The following is an 18,645-nucleotide window of genomic DNA, read 5'->3' as shown; positions in this document are numbered from 1 at the left end:
TATAACCTGGCGTAATGTATGTGTGTGTGTGTGTGTGTGTGTGTGTGTGTCCCAGAAGCACTTTTCAAATAAGTACATCTAAATTAAAAGTATTATTATTATTATTATTATTATTATTATTATTATTATTATTATTATTATTATTTCTTGGCAGATGCCCTTATCCAGGGCGACTTACAACATAAGTGCAAACAAAGTGCAAAAATACAGTTAAGTACAAGGCATCAATCATTACAAATTCAATTTAGCTAAAACATAGCAATTCAAAATAATACATTTTACAAATTACAATTTACAATTTACACAAGTACAGTAAGTGAGGTCCTACATCCAGGACGGTGAAAGCTAAGTGCTGTCAAGATGTAGGGTCACAGTCAAGGGCTACTTACGGGAAAGGGAGCAAGGAGGAAAACGATCAAGAACGTGAGAAGCATAATAAAAACTGTGAAGTGCGGTATTGTATTGTATTAAAGTGTTGTATTAAAGTATGCCATAAACAATACAATAAGCAGAGCCAATGGATTGTTAATGTTTATCTGCCATGTATGTATTGCATCTTGTTTTTGTTTAGTTGTATACCAGCAGTTTCCATTATGACAAATCATATAAGTCTCCTCCGTGTATTTCCTATAGAGATTTCTTTCCGTGTTTGGATGTGTGGCGGCAGTCTGGAAATCATACCCTGCAGCCGTGTTGGCCATGTCTTCCGTAAGAAACACCCCTACATCTTCCCTGAAGGCAATGCAAACACCTATATAAAGTAAGGATGGTATTTGAAAAAGAAAACTTTAATACTGAAGTGTTATATCTGGCACCCATCATTTCTCATTGAAAAAAAATCATAATGCTGTCCTTTACCTCCTTGCTGATTAGGGCAAATTGAGGGGGGAAAATATATTAAGATAAGCACAAAATGTGTCTTGTATGCAATTGAAAGGTGGACTGTATAATCAGCATGTTTATGCAGTAAGAAAACAAAAAAAGCCTACTTGCATAACCCTTGAAGCTTGAAGAATAACCAGAATGATAAGATTATATTTAGTTCTGTTGCATTTATGTATTCATTATTCTGAACACTCAAGACACATGCAGCCATATTATTGGTGTATATTGACCTACATCTCTGCAGACTTACTACTTACTTACATTCACTTTTCAAATACATCCCTGCAACCCTGGTTATCTGAAAAAGAGAATACTGCCCAGAGTGGGAGGGGCCTATATCAAAGCTGCCTATTGGTCACTGTACGTGTCACTCAAGCTCCGTGATTGTATAAAGACCCTCACATACAATAGAAAAGACTCTTTTTGTTGGAAGACAAGAGACTCAGCACCTGTACATCCAAGATCCAAGGAGCCGAGATCAAAGGTTGAAGCCTGCGTGCCCCTTTCAAGAACTGGGAACCCAAGAAGTGGAATGACCTAGGCCCCTCCCCCTTTGGGCAGTATTCTCGGCTTGAAAGATATGACATAATATGCTTAAGAGGCTAGCTTTGTTGATTTGTGCTAAAGCCATACAACACCAAGCGACTGGGTTCAAACCTGATCCCTAAGGATTGTGGGTGTTGTCTGTCCTGTTTCTTAAATCTTGAAACTACGATCTTGCGGATGCCTTGAACTGATGCACCATTGGAAACAACTGAGCTTACGAAAGATATAGAATTCTTCAAGATGATAATTAGCCTTATTGCGCTGCAGACGAAGGACCAAATATCTACATTTATTCATATTACAATATAATTGTATTTCCAGAGCATGGGCTGAGTAGGATTTGGATTAGCAGCTGGTGTTTGATCACATTTTTATCAAAGATAATTCAGCATTCTATCTCTATAGTTCTATAATGAACATTTTGACTGCATTTTAATTAAAGCAGTGACCTCCTAAAAGACATTGAGAATATTATCTTTCTTTATTTTTTACTGAAAAATTTCAATTAGTTTCCAGAATTGTACTGCAGAAAATGAATAAAGGTGCAGAATCCACCATCCTCATTTCCAATTTCCTAATTATATCATGATTTATAAAAAGAAAATCAGGAACAGTACTGGGTGGGGAAGGATTGCAGTATCTAGTCATATGAATGTAATGTGTATTTGTAAAATGTGTGCACATTCAAGGCAGGGATCTTGGCAAGGGAGGGAGGCAAAATCCTTTATGGTCCAAACTAGAGACAGAAATAAAAATGAACTAGTATCTCAAAATGACAAACACAAAGCAAATCAATATATGTGGTGTTTCCATCCTCCACAAAATTTAAATAAATTAACAAGCCCACTTTCTCATCCTTTCATGTAAATAGTTTTCTATTGAAACCCATAATTGTATAAAAAAAAAAAAAAAACAGCAGCACCGATAAAGCAATTTGCGAAGAGTGTACTGACCAGTCTTGGATTCAAGGCTGGGACTCAAAAGGCCAAGGCCAAGGTCGAGGCTGGTAGCCACAAGGCCGGGAGAAGGTCAAGGTCAATGATAAGCATTTAAGACAACTTGTTTTATGTTTGTTTCAATTTTCCTCAACTATATGCATCTATAAACATTTTAGAATATATTCTGTTTAATTATTTTAAAAAGCTAGAAATTCTAAACAACTTTTCCAATGCATTTATTTTCAGAAATATCAGTTTAAAAAAATATATAATTTGACAGCCCTAGTGTAGACTTTCAGTACAGTGCCTATAGCAAGTCTATAACCCCACTTTTTTATTGTGTTAGTCAAAGTTTCATGCATTTAAATTAGGATTTTTTTAACATATCTGCACACCATACTCCACACTGATAAGGTTTTTTTTTATTTATTTTTTACATATAAAATTGCATATTAAAAATACAAACCTGAAATGTCATAATTGGATAATCTCCCCTTAAGTTAATACTTGGTAGAAGCACCTTTGGCACCAATTACAGCTCACCTAGATTTGGCAATATTTGACCATTCTTTACAAAACTGTTTAAGCTCTGTTAAGTTACTTGGGGAGCATTGATGGAAAGCAATCTTCAAGTCATGCCACAATTGTTGATTGGATTTAGGTTGGGGATTTAGGTCGGGATTCTGACTCAAGGACATTTACCTTTTTGTTCCTTAGCCACTCCAGTGTAGTTTTGGCTGTGTACTTCAGCTGGTGAACTTCCATCCTGGTTTCAGCTGAGGGCAGCAGCCTTTCCTCAAGGACTTTTATGTACTTTGCTTCATTCATTTTCCTTTCTGTAAAGTGCCCCAGTCCCTGCCAATGAGAAACATCCCCATAACATGACGCTGCCACCACCATGCTTCACTATAGGGATGGTGTTCTTTGGGTGATGTACTGTGTTGGGTTTTCACCAAACAGAACACTTTAGGCCAGATATTTCCATTTGTGTTTAATCAGACCACACAACATTTTGCCACATGGGTAACACATTTCCTGTGTGTCTTTTGCATACTTCAAATGGGATTCAAGGTGGGCTTGACCCTTTGACCCTTTGACCAGTCTTGGCTATAAAAGCTTGTTGCTCATGTAAAGTTGCCATTGGCTTCTTGGTAGCTTCTCTGTTCACTTCTTGCACTTCATCCAGTTTGGAGGGACGGCCTGATCTAGGCAGGGTCTCAGTGGTGCCATACACCTTCCACTTCTTAATACTCATCTTGACTGTACTCCAAAAGATATTCAACAGCATTGATGTTTTTTTATACCCATGTAAACTTGGACACTTATCCAACCAACCGTTTTCATAATTTATTTATTTTCAGCAAACTTCGAGAATATTTTTTCACATTAAATTTGTGGTGTACTATGTGTAGACATGGAAATACAACTTTTATGTACTATTACTTGAGATCTGTAAATGATTATGGTAAATGTGGTGTTCCAGGCTTTTTCCATTTGTTTGTCCAAAGAGGAACAAAGCAAGTGCATTTCAATGAACTCACTCCAGTGATGCCAGCTATAATCATTTTGCTTAGAATTCCTGTGAATAATTATAGTATCCAATTTGTTTGATTACTGATTATTTGTGATCCTGTTAGCTACTCTGTGAACCCCTAATCTCGAATTGTGTTGCAGGGCTGCAGTTCTGTTAGTGTAGCTCTGTACAGTAATGTGAATTAGTGCTAAAATTATTCTGAAAGGTACAGAAGATCTCTGCCATGTACTTCAAAGGAATTCAAATTAGCATTGAGGCAGGGAAAAACTTTGTGTTCCTGCCTCTAAGAGTATCAAGGGTATACGACGAAAATTACCCTAATTAGCTTTCCTGAGCTATACAGAAGCTGAAAAACCATTTGAAGACCTCACTCTTAAATACATTAAACAGGAACTGGATTTTCCTCTAGGGACATAGGACTGCAAGTACATTTCAGTCTGCATTTGAAAGATTTATGCTGATACAAAGTGAAAAATGTAGTTTATTTTGATTTTCCTTTTCCTTTTTATATGCTTATACATTTTAATATATCTTGGCAGGACTCTCAAAAACATATAACCTCATCCTTTGTGTACAGATTAGTGGAGCATGCACACTTATAAATGTATTTAATCCAGACAGTGCAAAATATTGTCGTGGTTTTGATTTGAAGAATCTTCTGTGGGGAGACATTTGAAGTCACTATCACTGTTTCCATTTTAGTGTAGTGAATCAAGTAAACAAACCAACAAACAACAAGTGTTATCAAATCCTGCTTCTCACTGCTTTCCACAGGTTTAAATTATACTTAGTGTAAATGGGACTTGAATTAATCAATAGAAAAAGAGGATTCCACATTTTTATGTTTCAGGAGCATTTCCTTCTTTATGATTTTGTTCTCATCTTATCCATCTTATTCATTATAATCTGTTTAAGATTATGTTAAGATTCTGAATAATGCTTGACTGCACATATGTCCACACGCATGTATGTTCAGTAAAGCCTTAATTTCTGACCTCAGGAAATAAGACTTGTTAAAACACATAACTGTCACGAAGCACTGATTTTTAGACCAAGAGAAAAATATATGATTATTCTTATTTTTCAACCTCAGATTAATTTATTTAATTCAGGAGCCATTAATAGTAACAGACGAGTAGTATTTTTTACTTTATTCTTCTTTTAGACAAATAATTATGTAATTTTGTATCTATTATGAAATGCCATAGTGTAGCCTCTGGAAATGGCAGGTAAATGGGTTTCAACTTTATAATGCAGGTGGAAGTGAGAAGACATGATATATATTGAAGCAGTATGTCTGTGTTTTGTTCTGTCACAGGAACACAAGGCGGACAGCTGAAGTGTGGATGGACAAATTCAAACTTTTCTACTATTCAGCACGACCAGCTGCCCGAGGAAAACCCTATGGCGAGTAAGTGATAAGTGATGACACAACAGTGTTCACAAAATGAAAATGCAAAAAAAATTATCAGTTCACTCAAAGTTGTGGCTTGCAACAGTCCCAAATTGTACCTTGTATATTTTTACAATCATATGTAAAGTGCTTGGTTTAAATGTGATGCATTTTTTTATTTTTCCCGACCATCATTTACATTTTCTTTTTTGTTTACTTCTGTGTTGTTGGATATGCTGTTGTAGAGGAGGGATGTTCACAAGTAATATAACCCCATAAGTTAGACTTTCTGTGGTTTCCCAAGAGACTTCTAACAATACATTCCGCCGTGTGCATATGTGTTTGTATTATATCTTTTTTAAACTAAACTAACAATTTATATTTCTTCAGTGCATTACAAAATAGAATGACTTATATCAAAGGTGAAGTATGTCACTCTTGGGAGAAGTGGGACAAAAATAAAATGATACCACCCTTGCTTAAAGCAATACTATTGAATTTGTTAATGGCAGATTTACATACATTCACATGATTGGCAGAATTAATTGTACTCTACACTGACTGGGCTATAGCAGAATTGTAAAGTCAATAAGAACTTACATTCTGTTTTTTCCCCTAAAATAGATATCGAAATCTGACCCTAGTCTCAGTCAATCCATTATTTTCTCTCTGAAACATAAAATAAAAAGATATGGTTCTATGACATTTTGTCAAACCTTGGATGTTTTTATGCTTTAATGTTTTTGACATATTGTAACCTAGACCCTTATCTACATTTCCTGCAAGATTTACTTTGTGTCCTCTAAAATATTAATGTTAATGTATGAACCAGTCCATTATCACAACTGACCAAAGCAGAGTTCCTCAACACTGGTATTAGAAGCAAAAAAACCTGTAAGAAACAACCAAATCTGATCAGTGAAGATATACTTTTGTCATACGTTTATGCAAATATTATGTTCAAATTATAGATTTAAAAAAGTTATTTCTACCGTGGACAACAAATCAGCACAGATGGAGATATAATGGAAGAAAGCAGAAGAAGAGTAAAAATGGAATGGAGTGCATCTGAAAGAAACAGCACACTGCTGAAATTATATCTACCCACTTGCCTTGAGAAAAGTATTTGAGCAATGCACACTACCAGTGCTCACTTATGGCTGTGAAACCTGGTCACTAAACGCAAAAATGATACAAAAACTATGTTCGATACAAAGGAGCATGGAACGATGTATACATGTAATAACAAGAAATAGAAAAAATATGTAAGGATCCGAGAACAAACAAAAATGTGTGATGTGATTGAAAGAGTAAACATGTTAAAATGTTAATGGGCAAGAACAACAGATCAAAGATGGAGCTACTAAATGCATACCAAGAGATGGGAAAAGACCTAGAAGACGACTACATTCATGATGGGAAGATGAAATCATAAACTTTACAACTGTGACATAGAAAAGAGAAGCTGTAGATTAAATCAAAACATGTAGAAACATCTATGGGAGGCTTTATCCAGCAGTGGATCGATAAAGTGATGGTGATGATATACTGCATATATACACCGATCAGCCATAACATTATGACCACTGACAGGTGAAGTGAATAACACTGATAATCCAAGGCTCATTGATGCAAGTGGGGAGCGAAGGCTGGCCCATGTGGTCCGATCCAACAGACGAGCTACTGTAGCTCAAATTGCTGAAAAAGTTAGTGCTGGTTCTGATAGAAACGTGTCATAACACACAGGGCATCGCAGTTTGTTGCGTATGGGGCTGCGTAGTCGCAAACCAGTCAGGGTGCCCATGCTGACCCCTGTCCACTGCCGAAAGCGCCTACAATAGCATCAGAACTGGACCACGGAGCAATGGAAGAATGTGGCCTGGTCTGATGAATCACGAGTTCAAGGTGTTGACTTGGCCTCCAAATTCCCCAGATCTCAATCCAATCGAGCATCTGTGGGATGTGCTGGCCAAACAAGTCTGATCCATGGAGGCTCCACTTCGCAACTTACAGGACTTAAAGGATCTGCTGTTAACGTCTTGGTGCCAGATACCACAGCACACCTTCAGAGGTCTAGTGGAGTCAATGCCTCGATGGGTCAGGGCTATAATATACTATACTATATATATATAATATGACCAATAGCAAACCTCTCAAACGTCTCTTGCATTTGCATTGCATTCCCTGAATGAATACATTCATAAAATTAGACAATTTACAATCTATAATCTGCTTTGATTTCATATGCACAAAAAATGAACAAAGTGTTTCTTATTTATATTATATATTTATTTTCTCTTTCTTCTCAGCATTCAGAACCGATTGGAACTCCGCAAAAGTCTTAAATGCAAATCTTTTCAGTGGTACCTGGACAATGTTTATCCAGAGCTGAAGTAAGTGCATGGCCATATGTGTTTTAGTTTTATTTGTTATAACATTGTGTTTTAATATTGTACTATTTGCGTTTATTTAACTACTTGAATGTCAATGATAATTTACAGCACACCAGTGTTTACAGGCAATGCTATTATAAGTATTCATATAGAGACTAGTACAATCTAGCAGTACATGACAGGTATTTTCTTACATTCTTCAGTATATTCTTTACTTTGATGCCAAACTTAGTGCTAGACCAAACCAAAATTTTTACCTACTTTAATCACAAAGTAAAAACCCATATCCTCACTTGTTTTGATTTATTTGGAAGCCATTTTCTATGACTTATAAATCATAGTAGGGTACAGGTTTGTAATTTATAATATGAGAATGGGTCAAAGTTTTGATTTGGTGTAGCCCTTAGTGTTCTGTATTCTGTTTTCCTATTTCCCAGAGAAAGGATACAGTATTTTATAGTAGAACCCAGGGGAGTACTGTATTGGCAGTGGCAGAGGACACAAGGATGGGGTACTGTCTGGTTTATTTATGACCTGTGATGTCATTTACACTCAAGATGTGACCACAGTCCCATTTATTTTCCATTAGCACACTGTGCTTTGTTGTCCTAATTTAACTTCTTCATCAAACTTATACATGCCCTCTGTCTTCCTTTAATCAATTAAATGAAGAAGGCAGAAGCAAAAGAAATCCAGTGTGGGTTCACTGATCTTGTAGCAGAAAAACAAACCTTTTCATTAGGATGGGAGTGAAGAGGGGGCTGTGTTTTCTGTTAGGCAAAATTAAAAATCCTTTAAATAAGTACTTTCCTTGTTGTGTGAAAGTGAATAATTCCTGATTCAGAACCATTTTGATGAATTCACCACCTCTAGTCACTGTGGCTTTACTGACTAAGTGCATGAGACAGGCCATAAAACCTAGCTGTGTTTTCTCAAAATCCCACATGATATTTATTATAGTTGTGTTAATTTCTCTTCAGTATGCCTTTATATTTCATGTTGTAATGATAAAACTGGCAGCCCTTAAATCTAGCTTGTATCAACTCTTTTTTCCCCATAATTAAAATAGAAGCAAACCTGCAATCAAGCTAGAGGTGTTCAACCATTCATTTTTTTCTTAACATAAAAGTGCCCTGATTTTATTCTGCAGTGAATAACACACCCACATTATTAAATAGATTATTACTCTTTGTTTTCATTCCCTAAAGAATTCTAAAACTATTCTGATATATATTTATTTTGTTTTGTATTATATATAAATATCAGCTTAAAAACCACCTCTTCAGACTGAATGCATTTTTCAAATCAAAGCAGAGTCGGTAGCTAAATCCTCTGTAAGCAGCGTAAACAAGCAATCAGCCAGGTTTAGAAAATGCTGCTGGTAAAATATTTGAATGTGTCTGCTCATTCATTTGTTCTGTCCCTTAACTAAGCCCAGGGCATCTCTGCAGGCACAGGACCCACTGTTTTGTGTCTGAGCATATTTAAATGTTATTAATATAAATATGAAATATTATGTTATAGTTGAAATAGGATAAGGGTTAAGGGAAGGGTGGAAAGGCTTTTGTATACTCCAGATACTTCTTCAAGAGGAACACAGTCAACAGCAGCTTTAAAGACTGATGCAGTGGTCAGAATTAAGATATCAAAATATACACAGTACTGTTCTAATTAGCATTTGGACATCTGCTTCCAGAATCCCAGATGAATCAGATTCCAAGTCTGGGGTGATCAAGCAGAGGCAGAACTGCCTTGGGTCTCGCAAGGAAGAAGGGCAGGATATGCCGATACTCACACTAGGACCCTGCATCGGCAGTAAAGGAGTGCTGGCTCTGAATCAGGTATGTGGGACCTTGGATAACAATATTGATGTTTTAAGAAAGCTAAGCTAAGAAAAAACATAGGTTAAGATTTACATTCTCTCTGAAGCTATTAATAAACCTTTTTTTTTCTGTGCAAGATGCATTGTACTCTTTTGGAATTCACTTTGGAAACATGAGTGACTCTCTTCCCTGTACTCTTGACCTACCAACCAAAACAGTGCTGATATTTCACTGTCAGCACTAGCAGCCAGCACAGACATACATCACAGAGATGCGGTGCAACAGCACTTACTGCGGATAACCACGGTCTGTCACCTTACTGTCTTTTCAGAGGCTAAGATTAGTGTCACTCACTATTTCAAGGTTTTGCTGAGCAATGAGTGGTACAGAGGTTGACAAATGGGATATTAAACCATGTTTTCTTTTGTATTTTCAATTCATGAACATATAAACGTGGTTTCAGTTATTGTTTATGACAACAAGAAGTCACAATAAACATTTTACAATTATATGCATTCTACTTAGTACAAATATGCAAACCTCCTTAGCACAATATTTTAGTATTTTATGTCTCAATATCTCATTATTAGAGATTAGATGAGCTGAAAGAGTCTAATCACAGGAGTTAGGAGTAAATCCTATTTGGGGCTGCAATGTGACAAAAGCAATACACATACATAACCTGGGCTAGAGGCAGGGCTCTTAGAAGACTTGGTCAGCTGCAAATTGTAAAGAGGATACTGCTTCCATGGTTACGATTTACGATTTAAGTTATATTAGATTTACTTTTGAATTCAATTTATCTGTTTTAGCTCTGGGTGAAGACGTTCCATGTTTTCAGATAAGCACAGTGTCTCATAACCATTCTTCTGCGAAAAATCGGTGCTTCAAGAATTGAAATGCAGAACCACGAGCTGACATTCTCTATCTCTGCGCTCCATTGTGAGAGTGGGCTGCTATCCTCCAAGAGTAGTTCATAGGGCACCCTGAGTGACAGTCTCTATCAGGAGATAAAAACGTCACTTGGATTGAACCGGACCCTGGTTATTGCTATTGAGATACATCTTGACATTTCAATTAATTTTGTTTACTTGTTATTTTGCAGGGCCATAGAACTGCTAGTGCCGAAGAGTTATTCACAGTTCATTGAGCATCACAGAGGCAATAGAAAATAGTGCTGTAGACTTAAAAGTAAACCTGCAAAGAGCTTTGCACAACATGCAGAATTGATGACCTAGAATTGACCTCTCTTGGGGTTGTAGCTGTCACCACGTGCCACCATTTCACTTGTGGCCCAGGAATAATGAGAGAACGTATCAATCGGTTGCAAGTGTCAGATTCCATGTATGCAATATTGACTCAATTGACCTACATAATGTAAAACTACTGCACCAGCGTTTTTTGTTTTTTTGTTTTATCTTCAGTTATTTGCAAGAGCATGTAAATATTTTATGAGCCTTCTATTAACAACCCAAGGTCAGTTTCCACTGGAAATGTTCAAAAGTATGAGATTTTTTCAAAAGCCCAAATAAAAAAGATATCATACAAAAACATTTTACTCATTGTGCATTAAAAGCTGATAAAACATGTTTCATAAAGTAAAGCAGTGGTTTGAATAAGAAAAATACTTGGAAAAATTGAAAATATAAAAGTGCAGTACCAGTAGATCCAAATGTATCACATTTACATATACAATGGTGGTCACAAATTATCGGGACATAATATCAGTCCTACTAAAATGCAATGAGACAATTATTCAGTTAAAAGCCTAACTAAAATGGGGAATTCAAACTAAATTAAACCATACTAACAGGTTTATATTCACATTACAGATTTATTATTCCCATTTACAAACAGAAAAACTCTACCAATCTGTAGAAAATAAACAATACAATAATCCCTGGCCAATTATTTTTTTCCTAAGAGATCGAGCCATGGACAGGAAAGAAACATCTGTATGACACTTTCTATCTTCTGCAGTACAATAACTGTTTCCTGAAAACCACAAAAGGTGGCAGCTCTATGAACAATCGCAATAAGTTTGGAAAAACATGGAAAACCAAATATGCACCTACAAAACATATATAATGATATGAACAATAATTTTGAGGGCAAGTAAACACTTCTTTACGATGAACAAACAAAGAAAAAAAACAGGATGGGACATACAAGAATAGAAAATAGAAAATTGTAGTTGGCAATGGAGATATACTTGACATTTATTGTAACTTTGTGTGCTACCCTGGCTGTGCTGGGAAGTATGGAAGATAAATTCTACCATTTTCAATAAAATACATAAATGTATAAAGTTTATTTATTGAGCTTTTCACTCTAGCTTCAATAATTCTATACTGAGCGGAACAGCAAATATGTTGATGATCTACTGACTTTGACAGGTTTGGGGGTTGAAATGTATACAATGGCTTAGCTAATAAAATTGATCTATTTCAACCTTTCAGTATATTGGTAGAAAAGTTGCGGAAACTGGGGCAAGTAACAGCAAGAGTAAGTTGCAATGACGGGTTGTTATTGCTCCAGAAAGAGGCTGGTGAAGGTTGAACACCAGTTACTCCAACCTGGGGTAAGATGCAACAGCTTTCAGATGGCACTTTAACAATAGATTTTGACTTTACTAATAGAGATGTGACTATGATCTAAGCATGAAAATATCACTACTTGTTATAAGTATTATATACCTTGGTGTCAAAATTATTTATGTATGTAGATCATAGATAAATTGTCTCCCCTATGGTCTCCCCTCATTAGTTTCAGTACCTATTGATAGATGAATTAATGAACTATGAAGTTAACTGGTAAGCAATATAATAATTTATTATTTTTTCAAAATACAGGGATAGGAATAAACTCTAAAACTTATACAGCTGCGTTTTATTAATTTTGATATTTTTTTATTTCATTGTAAATGGTTTAATTATTTTTGATTCTGTATATAATATTATTATTACCCATTTAATTTAATTTAGAACATTTAATTAAACAATAGTTTGTGTATAGTATGCCAAATAATACATTCATTAATCAAATACAAACCAAAGTAATATATTGTCCATATTGCCATATACACTTATATCATTAATCATCTTGATTTTACTTTTTCACCTTAGCAGTTATTCCAGACCACTCACAGAATGAGGACCCCTTCAACGCTTCAGTGGAAGTGCTTTGACTTGAAACCTCTTTGAATTATTAAATGGAAATCGTATCTATTGTATATAGAAAGGTACACTTTAATCTGGCCATTTGGATTTATTTTCTACCCACTATACAAGATTGTGAATGCACTGTTTTCATTCTTCTCCAGCTTCTCCATTTATCTTTTAGGCTGTTTCCTTCCCCCACCATCATAAAATGCAACAAGAGGGGATATTTCTTCCAATGAATGGTATTTTGTGTAGGAACTTAGAAGGATTTTTCTTTTATATTTTCTAAATTATATATAGATGTATAACAAAAAACAGATAGTACAAACATTATTCACTGACACATATACAATATAAAATGAAAAGCATCGAACACAATACATTTTATGAAATGGGGTAGGCCTCCTCTTGGTCCAAAAGATTGCTGAAGTCCTTTTGATAGATGACTAGAAAAACACAGTTTCTTGTTTAAAGTCGTTGGTCTTTGCAGCCTATTCCTGGTTTGTTTTTCCAGTTAACCTACAGGTACCCTATGTGATTGAGGTCAGGACACCGTGCAGGGTCTGAAGTGTTTTCAACACTATTCTCAACTTCTCAACACAAGGCATTACCGTGTTATTGAATGCCCAGGACCATAGCATTCATATTGTCCAGAAATACTATACAATCTACTGGTCTACAAAATCCAAGCTTAACAAAGCAAATATCTGGCAAGAAGCTTATTTGTCATATGTCTAAAGAATCAATACAAAGTGAAATGTTTCACTTAATGCATGTCTATCTAAATGTAAGATTCTAAAGTGTAATTTTGATGATCATTAAAAATATATTTTAAACTGCTTCACCAAACCCCTACCCCTTGCCTTATGCTATATGCCAATACAAAACAAAATAGACAAATCAAGATAAACTTGGCTGATATTTCTTTCTTTGAAAATGCATTTTAAAGCAGTTTTACAAGTGGTGCAAACCACTTACTGAGTGTTGCAATCCAGCTTATCCAAGGACATGGTAACTTTAATAGAAACTCCATCTCTTTTTTCAGCCTTTCTGTATACTGTATACGTCACACTCAAAAGAGTAAAGTATAACATTGAAAAAAGTTTCTATATTTGTACTATTTTGTAGTTTATTTCAATAAAGAATCACTCTGGTTGTCCATGCTTTTCTGTGGATGATAACAGTTTCTGTGTTGAACTGTTTTTAAAGTGAGTGGATGAGTATGTAATTTTCAAATTCATGTATCAATGTCCTTGTCTTTCACCTGTGGAAACTGACATTTGGAGTGAGTAAAAAGTAAACTGCTCATAGAAAAAAAAAAAACTCTTATTCCACAATGCTTAATTTTCCACAGGTTAAACAGCATATTTCTGAACATCTTCCATTGAATTAATAGTACTGTATAGGTACCCCCTTTAGCTGAAATTGTTTATTCCAAGAAAATGTGGAGCAGTGTGTATTTGTAAACCTGCATCATGTGACCTTGACTAAGAGTCCCAGTACATGACTGCAAGGAACATGCTCATTAGCGTCTGTATTCAGTGAATCTCTTTTTAATTGCTTTCAATTAAGGTCTAGTCCTCTTCTTGTTTTCTTCTTGCCCCCAGGTGTCTTTTCCCCGAAACACAGGATGAAAGCTAATCAAGTTTTTGTGTGCATATATGCATATTACTCTTCTGCAAGCTTCCACACCAGGTTGAATGGAAGCAAGGGATAGAATATTCAAAACACTGAATGTTGTTATTAAGGGGACAATTCCTGTATATTAATCATTCAACACAGTTCATTAATTGGGTCATGTTGCACAGATCGATAGACGAAGGAGGTTCTTATTCAATCAGAAGTTGTTTTTTTTAGCTAGAGACTATATACAATAAAACAAACACAATATCCATAGTTTTTCCTCAACTTCCCAACAGACTAAGACTAGATATTGCTTTGTATACTCACCTAGACCTATAAGCTATAGGGACTAAGTATCAAACATTTTTACTTGTATGTCTAAATACATGATGTTCAGATCTACTTCACAGTCCACTCCACTTTAGTATGGTGGAAGATTTTGTACTCTTAATATTTTTTTAATCCATCCTTCCCTCAGTTCTAATAAGGGCACCAGAACCGGGGGATATGAAACAGCCCCAAAGCAAAAGTGATTTACCTCCATGCTTCACAGAGGAAATTATGGTCTTGAAAAAATATTATCATTTTTTGAGCCAAATATACAGCAGGTTTGTCCAAAAAGTCTAATTTTAATTTACTCTGACCACAAGGAATTAAAATGCTTTCTGATGAATACAAGCATCTTTTAGTGCTGTGGCTGCAGTGCTCAATTTTGACTTCATTTAATTGAATAGGGTAATGCAATTACAAAATTAAAAAATGCACAATCACTCATTCTTGTAGTAAATGAGGTTTCTACATTGTAATCACCGTGACAAGAATAGAGTTAAACCATGCTATCTTTTTTTTTATATATATAATCAGGCAATCGTAAGTTTCACAATTTTCTGTCTTTTGTAGGTTTTGTTAGAATTTTTCTCCCATAATCTCATTTGCATTTTCGCAATCCTGACTTTGCAAATGTATGGTGGAAGGCCCATAATGATATATATCATCAAAGATTAAATGCTTTCACAAAACAAATCCTTAACTGATGCAAATAACATTGGACCCTTGATTTCGTACTCCTGCAAAACATCTTCCCTTTTATATATAACCTAGCCCAGGTTTGGGCACTTGGGTTTCCTGATGTGAAGGTGCCAGTCCGGCAGGCTGGCTCATGGTTGCAATCCGTGGTGGACAGTCATAGAACTGCCTAATCAGTTTCTCAAACAAAGCAGGGTCAATGTCCAGAAAGTCTAACAATACTCTGTAAATCTGTCACACAAAAGTTCTCCCAAATGCCTTCCTGCACTACCCCAAAGGTACAATGCGATGTGCTTTTGGCGTGGCCTTGATTAAATGTACCTGTCTGATGGTTTGCACGTGTGTCGGCTTGCCTGAAGGGACAAATGTCCTCCCAATAATATTCTATAGAGGCTGGGGAAGCATGTTCCAGCAGGGGGATCAATTCCCTCTATATATAGCTGCCATTCCTGACTACACCCCACAGTGTGTCAATAAAACAAATTCATATATATATATATATATATATATATAAATATATTCAAATTCCATGCCCTGATTTTCACATCAAAAATTGTCATTCACTTGTACTCCCAAAAAGGCACTGGAGGAACTGGTCACAAACGTTAGTCTATTTTTCCATTGTGGTTAAACTGTCCACATAATAGTAAAATTAATCGAATCAGTCCTGTAACTTTTGTTGTCGTTCCAACTGCCACCAAAACAAAATAACTTAGTCACAACCAAGGGAAAGATGAAGCCCCCACTAGTAACTCTGATGGGAACAGCTGGGAGGAATGTTTGAAGTGTGACCCAGAGGAAAAAGGCTGTGATGTCTGCACAAGCCAAACTGACATTATGCTGTGTTGTTGTGTTCAATCTCAGGAATGGACGTACACACACAGCCAGCAGATCCGCCAGCTGCAGCACTGCCTCTCGCTCTCCACCACCTACCCGGCCTCACAGATCCTGCTCATGCCTTGCAACGAAGGAGATGGGAAACAGGTAAACGCATCACAACATGGCCCTGTATCCCCAGCCCACACTGTCTGCTGCTCAAGTCTGGAGTCAGAAACCCCCGAATGGCACGTCTGACAACCCATAAATCAACTTTCAATTACAGCCTCCAATAGCTCTAGAGAGCAGGCCCTTGAGAGCAGTCCCAGAGGCTCCTGGCTCTCAGGCATTACAGACAGCTGGTGTTTTATTCTGAGAGAGAAACTTTTGTTGTTGTTCTCAGTGGTTTGCTAAAAAAATGAAAATGAGAAAGAAAAAAGTTTCAGCTATGTCCTTTTTTGGCAGTTTGAAAGCAAAGTCTGAAGACCTCAGAGTGGGTCTCCTAATGGGGTTTGGAATTAGTGTAATGTTTGAAATCCTGCAATGAGACATGACGAATTCAATTTAACATAAATTAATGCAGTCTGATATGGAGATGAGAATAATTTACAATATGTACGTTATGCAGGTGAAAGAGAACTAGAGCAGAATAACTAATTTTTTTTTGATCACTCATTATAAAACTAATGAGTGGGTAATTAGGTCTTGTGGGCAGGCAATCAAAGACTACAACATTTCCTGGAAATTAAGGATAGCCATGTAAAAAAATATATAAAACTCTAGAAGAGTGTTGGTACTGGTACTGATACTGGTCACCACATTACAAATTAAATATTGCTGAAAGTAATGTAATGTTATCAACTCCTAACTATTTTAATATTAATACAGATTAAATCATTTCATATTTTTAACCTGAAACAAAGTAGACCAGCAACCTGCCTTATCAATCCTTGGCCCCTCAGTCAATAGAAGGATCTCTGAGAGAAAAATATACCAGGATCCAGACAGCATAATGCAAAATTTGGAAATGGTTTTGGCATAACTGTCAACAAATAAGTATGAATAAGATCAATGCAGATAAAAACAAAATAACCAATAAAAGACACGTAAAGTCAACATTCAAAGTCATGTAAAACTTCACATTTGTACAGTCAAGCAATCAAAAATATGAGCCATAATGTTTTACCTTCATTTGAGTTATGTAATTCACTTTAAACTGAGAGCAAATTGTTTAATTTGAGTAACTGGGCTCACAGTATTATTATTATTATTATTATTATTATTATTATTATTATTATTATTTTATTATTTCTTAGCAGACGCACTTATCCAGGGTGACTAACATAATGTAACAGTTTGTTGTGTTCAAATCATACCCAAGACATTTTGCTTGAGCTAAACACTAATTGAGATTTACATGAGCTGCATTTATTGAAAAGTGGTGATGTTAACTATAGCCATGTAAATGAAGCCAAAACAATGGAGTTCATATACAAATTAGCCATTCATAGGTAGAGTGTGTAGGTCGGAGCTTCCTGCTTGGGGTTCGAATCTGAGCTCTCCTCCCTACACAGAGAGTGATAATCTCTACTGATTTCACAGTGGACTTGCGTCACCGTAAGGAGCTCATATACACAATGAGCCTCGTCACATATACATACAGTTGGTGTGCTATTGTTACAGAACAAGAGAAGTACATCAAATCCATGGCTCTCATGTCTCTGCCTTCCTGGAAGTAAGAGTCCACACTCTTTTTTTTTCAAAACACATTCCGTATAACAGTAGACATTTGAAGACTGAATCGAGATAAATCTAAAATATCCCAAACATGTTTTCAGCTTCTTGGGACCCACATTTGTAAATGCTCTGCACTTTTCTACAGATATAGGATGAGGTAATTCACATTTGCACAGGAAGTGTTGGTTTAAATTTGAAAGTGGGCAAGGAGTTATGTGTTTTCATAATTTTGTCCTGTCTTTTTAGTGATCTTGTGTTTTTGATTGATTGATGCTGTCCTTCCATGGGCACATTTCTTTTAATGTTAAATCTGATGAGTTTTTGACCCAAAGCTTAACATTCACTTATCAAAATACTGCATTTGAACCGTACAAATGAGGCTGATACCGTGACATCATTCCCTCTAAACTTGGTAGACCACACAGACCTTGGATCAGTGGGCCACAAACAGTTTTGGATGCGAGTCGGCTCTGGCCACACATGCTGCAATGGTTCTGTGACTTTTATCAATGATATTGATGCCATTAAGTTGCTGAGGTTGCTGCAGAATTCAAAGAAGAAGAATAGAATAGGAGGGTGTAACAGAGTGTATAATGTTACTATGGCGGCATTCCCTTTAGATTTGGTGGAGTTTTCTAATCCCTCGTTAGGCATAGCAGATTTGTCGCTCATGTGGGGCTATGCAAATTAAGTACTTGGAGGTGTGTGAGGTTTGATTCCAAGTGGGGGTTCTGATTGCACAAGCTACATTTTGAACATATGGGCATACT

General features: G+C 36.1%; 1 protein-coding gene across 1 annotated transcript in view; it reads left to right on the top strand.

The window, feature by feature from the left end:
- Window positions 1-18,645, top strand: part of galnt14 (UDP-N-acetyl-alpha-D-galactosamine:polypeptide N-acetylgalactosaminyltransferase 14 (GalNAc-T14)) — a 132,505-nt gene that overhangs the window by 108,392 nt on the left and 5,468 nt on the right. The window contains exons 10-14 of the mRNA XM_066705455.1: window positions 634-760; window positions 5,222-5,314; window positions 7,606-7,689; window positions 9,386-9,530; window positions 16,187-16,306. Coding sequence (XP_066561552.1) covers window positions 634-760; window positions 5,222-5,314; window positions 7,606-7,689; window positions 9,386-9,530; window positions 16,187-16,306 — 569 coding nt within the window. The remainder of the gene's footprint in view (window positions 1-633; window positions 761-5,221; window positions 5,315-7,605; window positions 7,690-9,385; window positions 9,531-16,186; window positions 16,307-18,645) is intronic.

Source organism: Amia ocellicauda, chromosome 1 (genome assembly GCF_036373705.1).
Source record: "Amia ocellicauda isolate fAmiCal2 chromosome 1, fAmiCal2.hap1, whole genome shotgun sequence".
Classification (NCBI taxonomy): Eukaryota; Metazoa; Chordata; class Actinopteri; order Amiiformes; family Amiidae; genus Amia; species Amia ocellicauda.
This window is presented reverse-complemented; position numbering and strand designations above follow the sequence as displayed.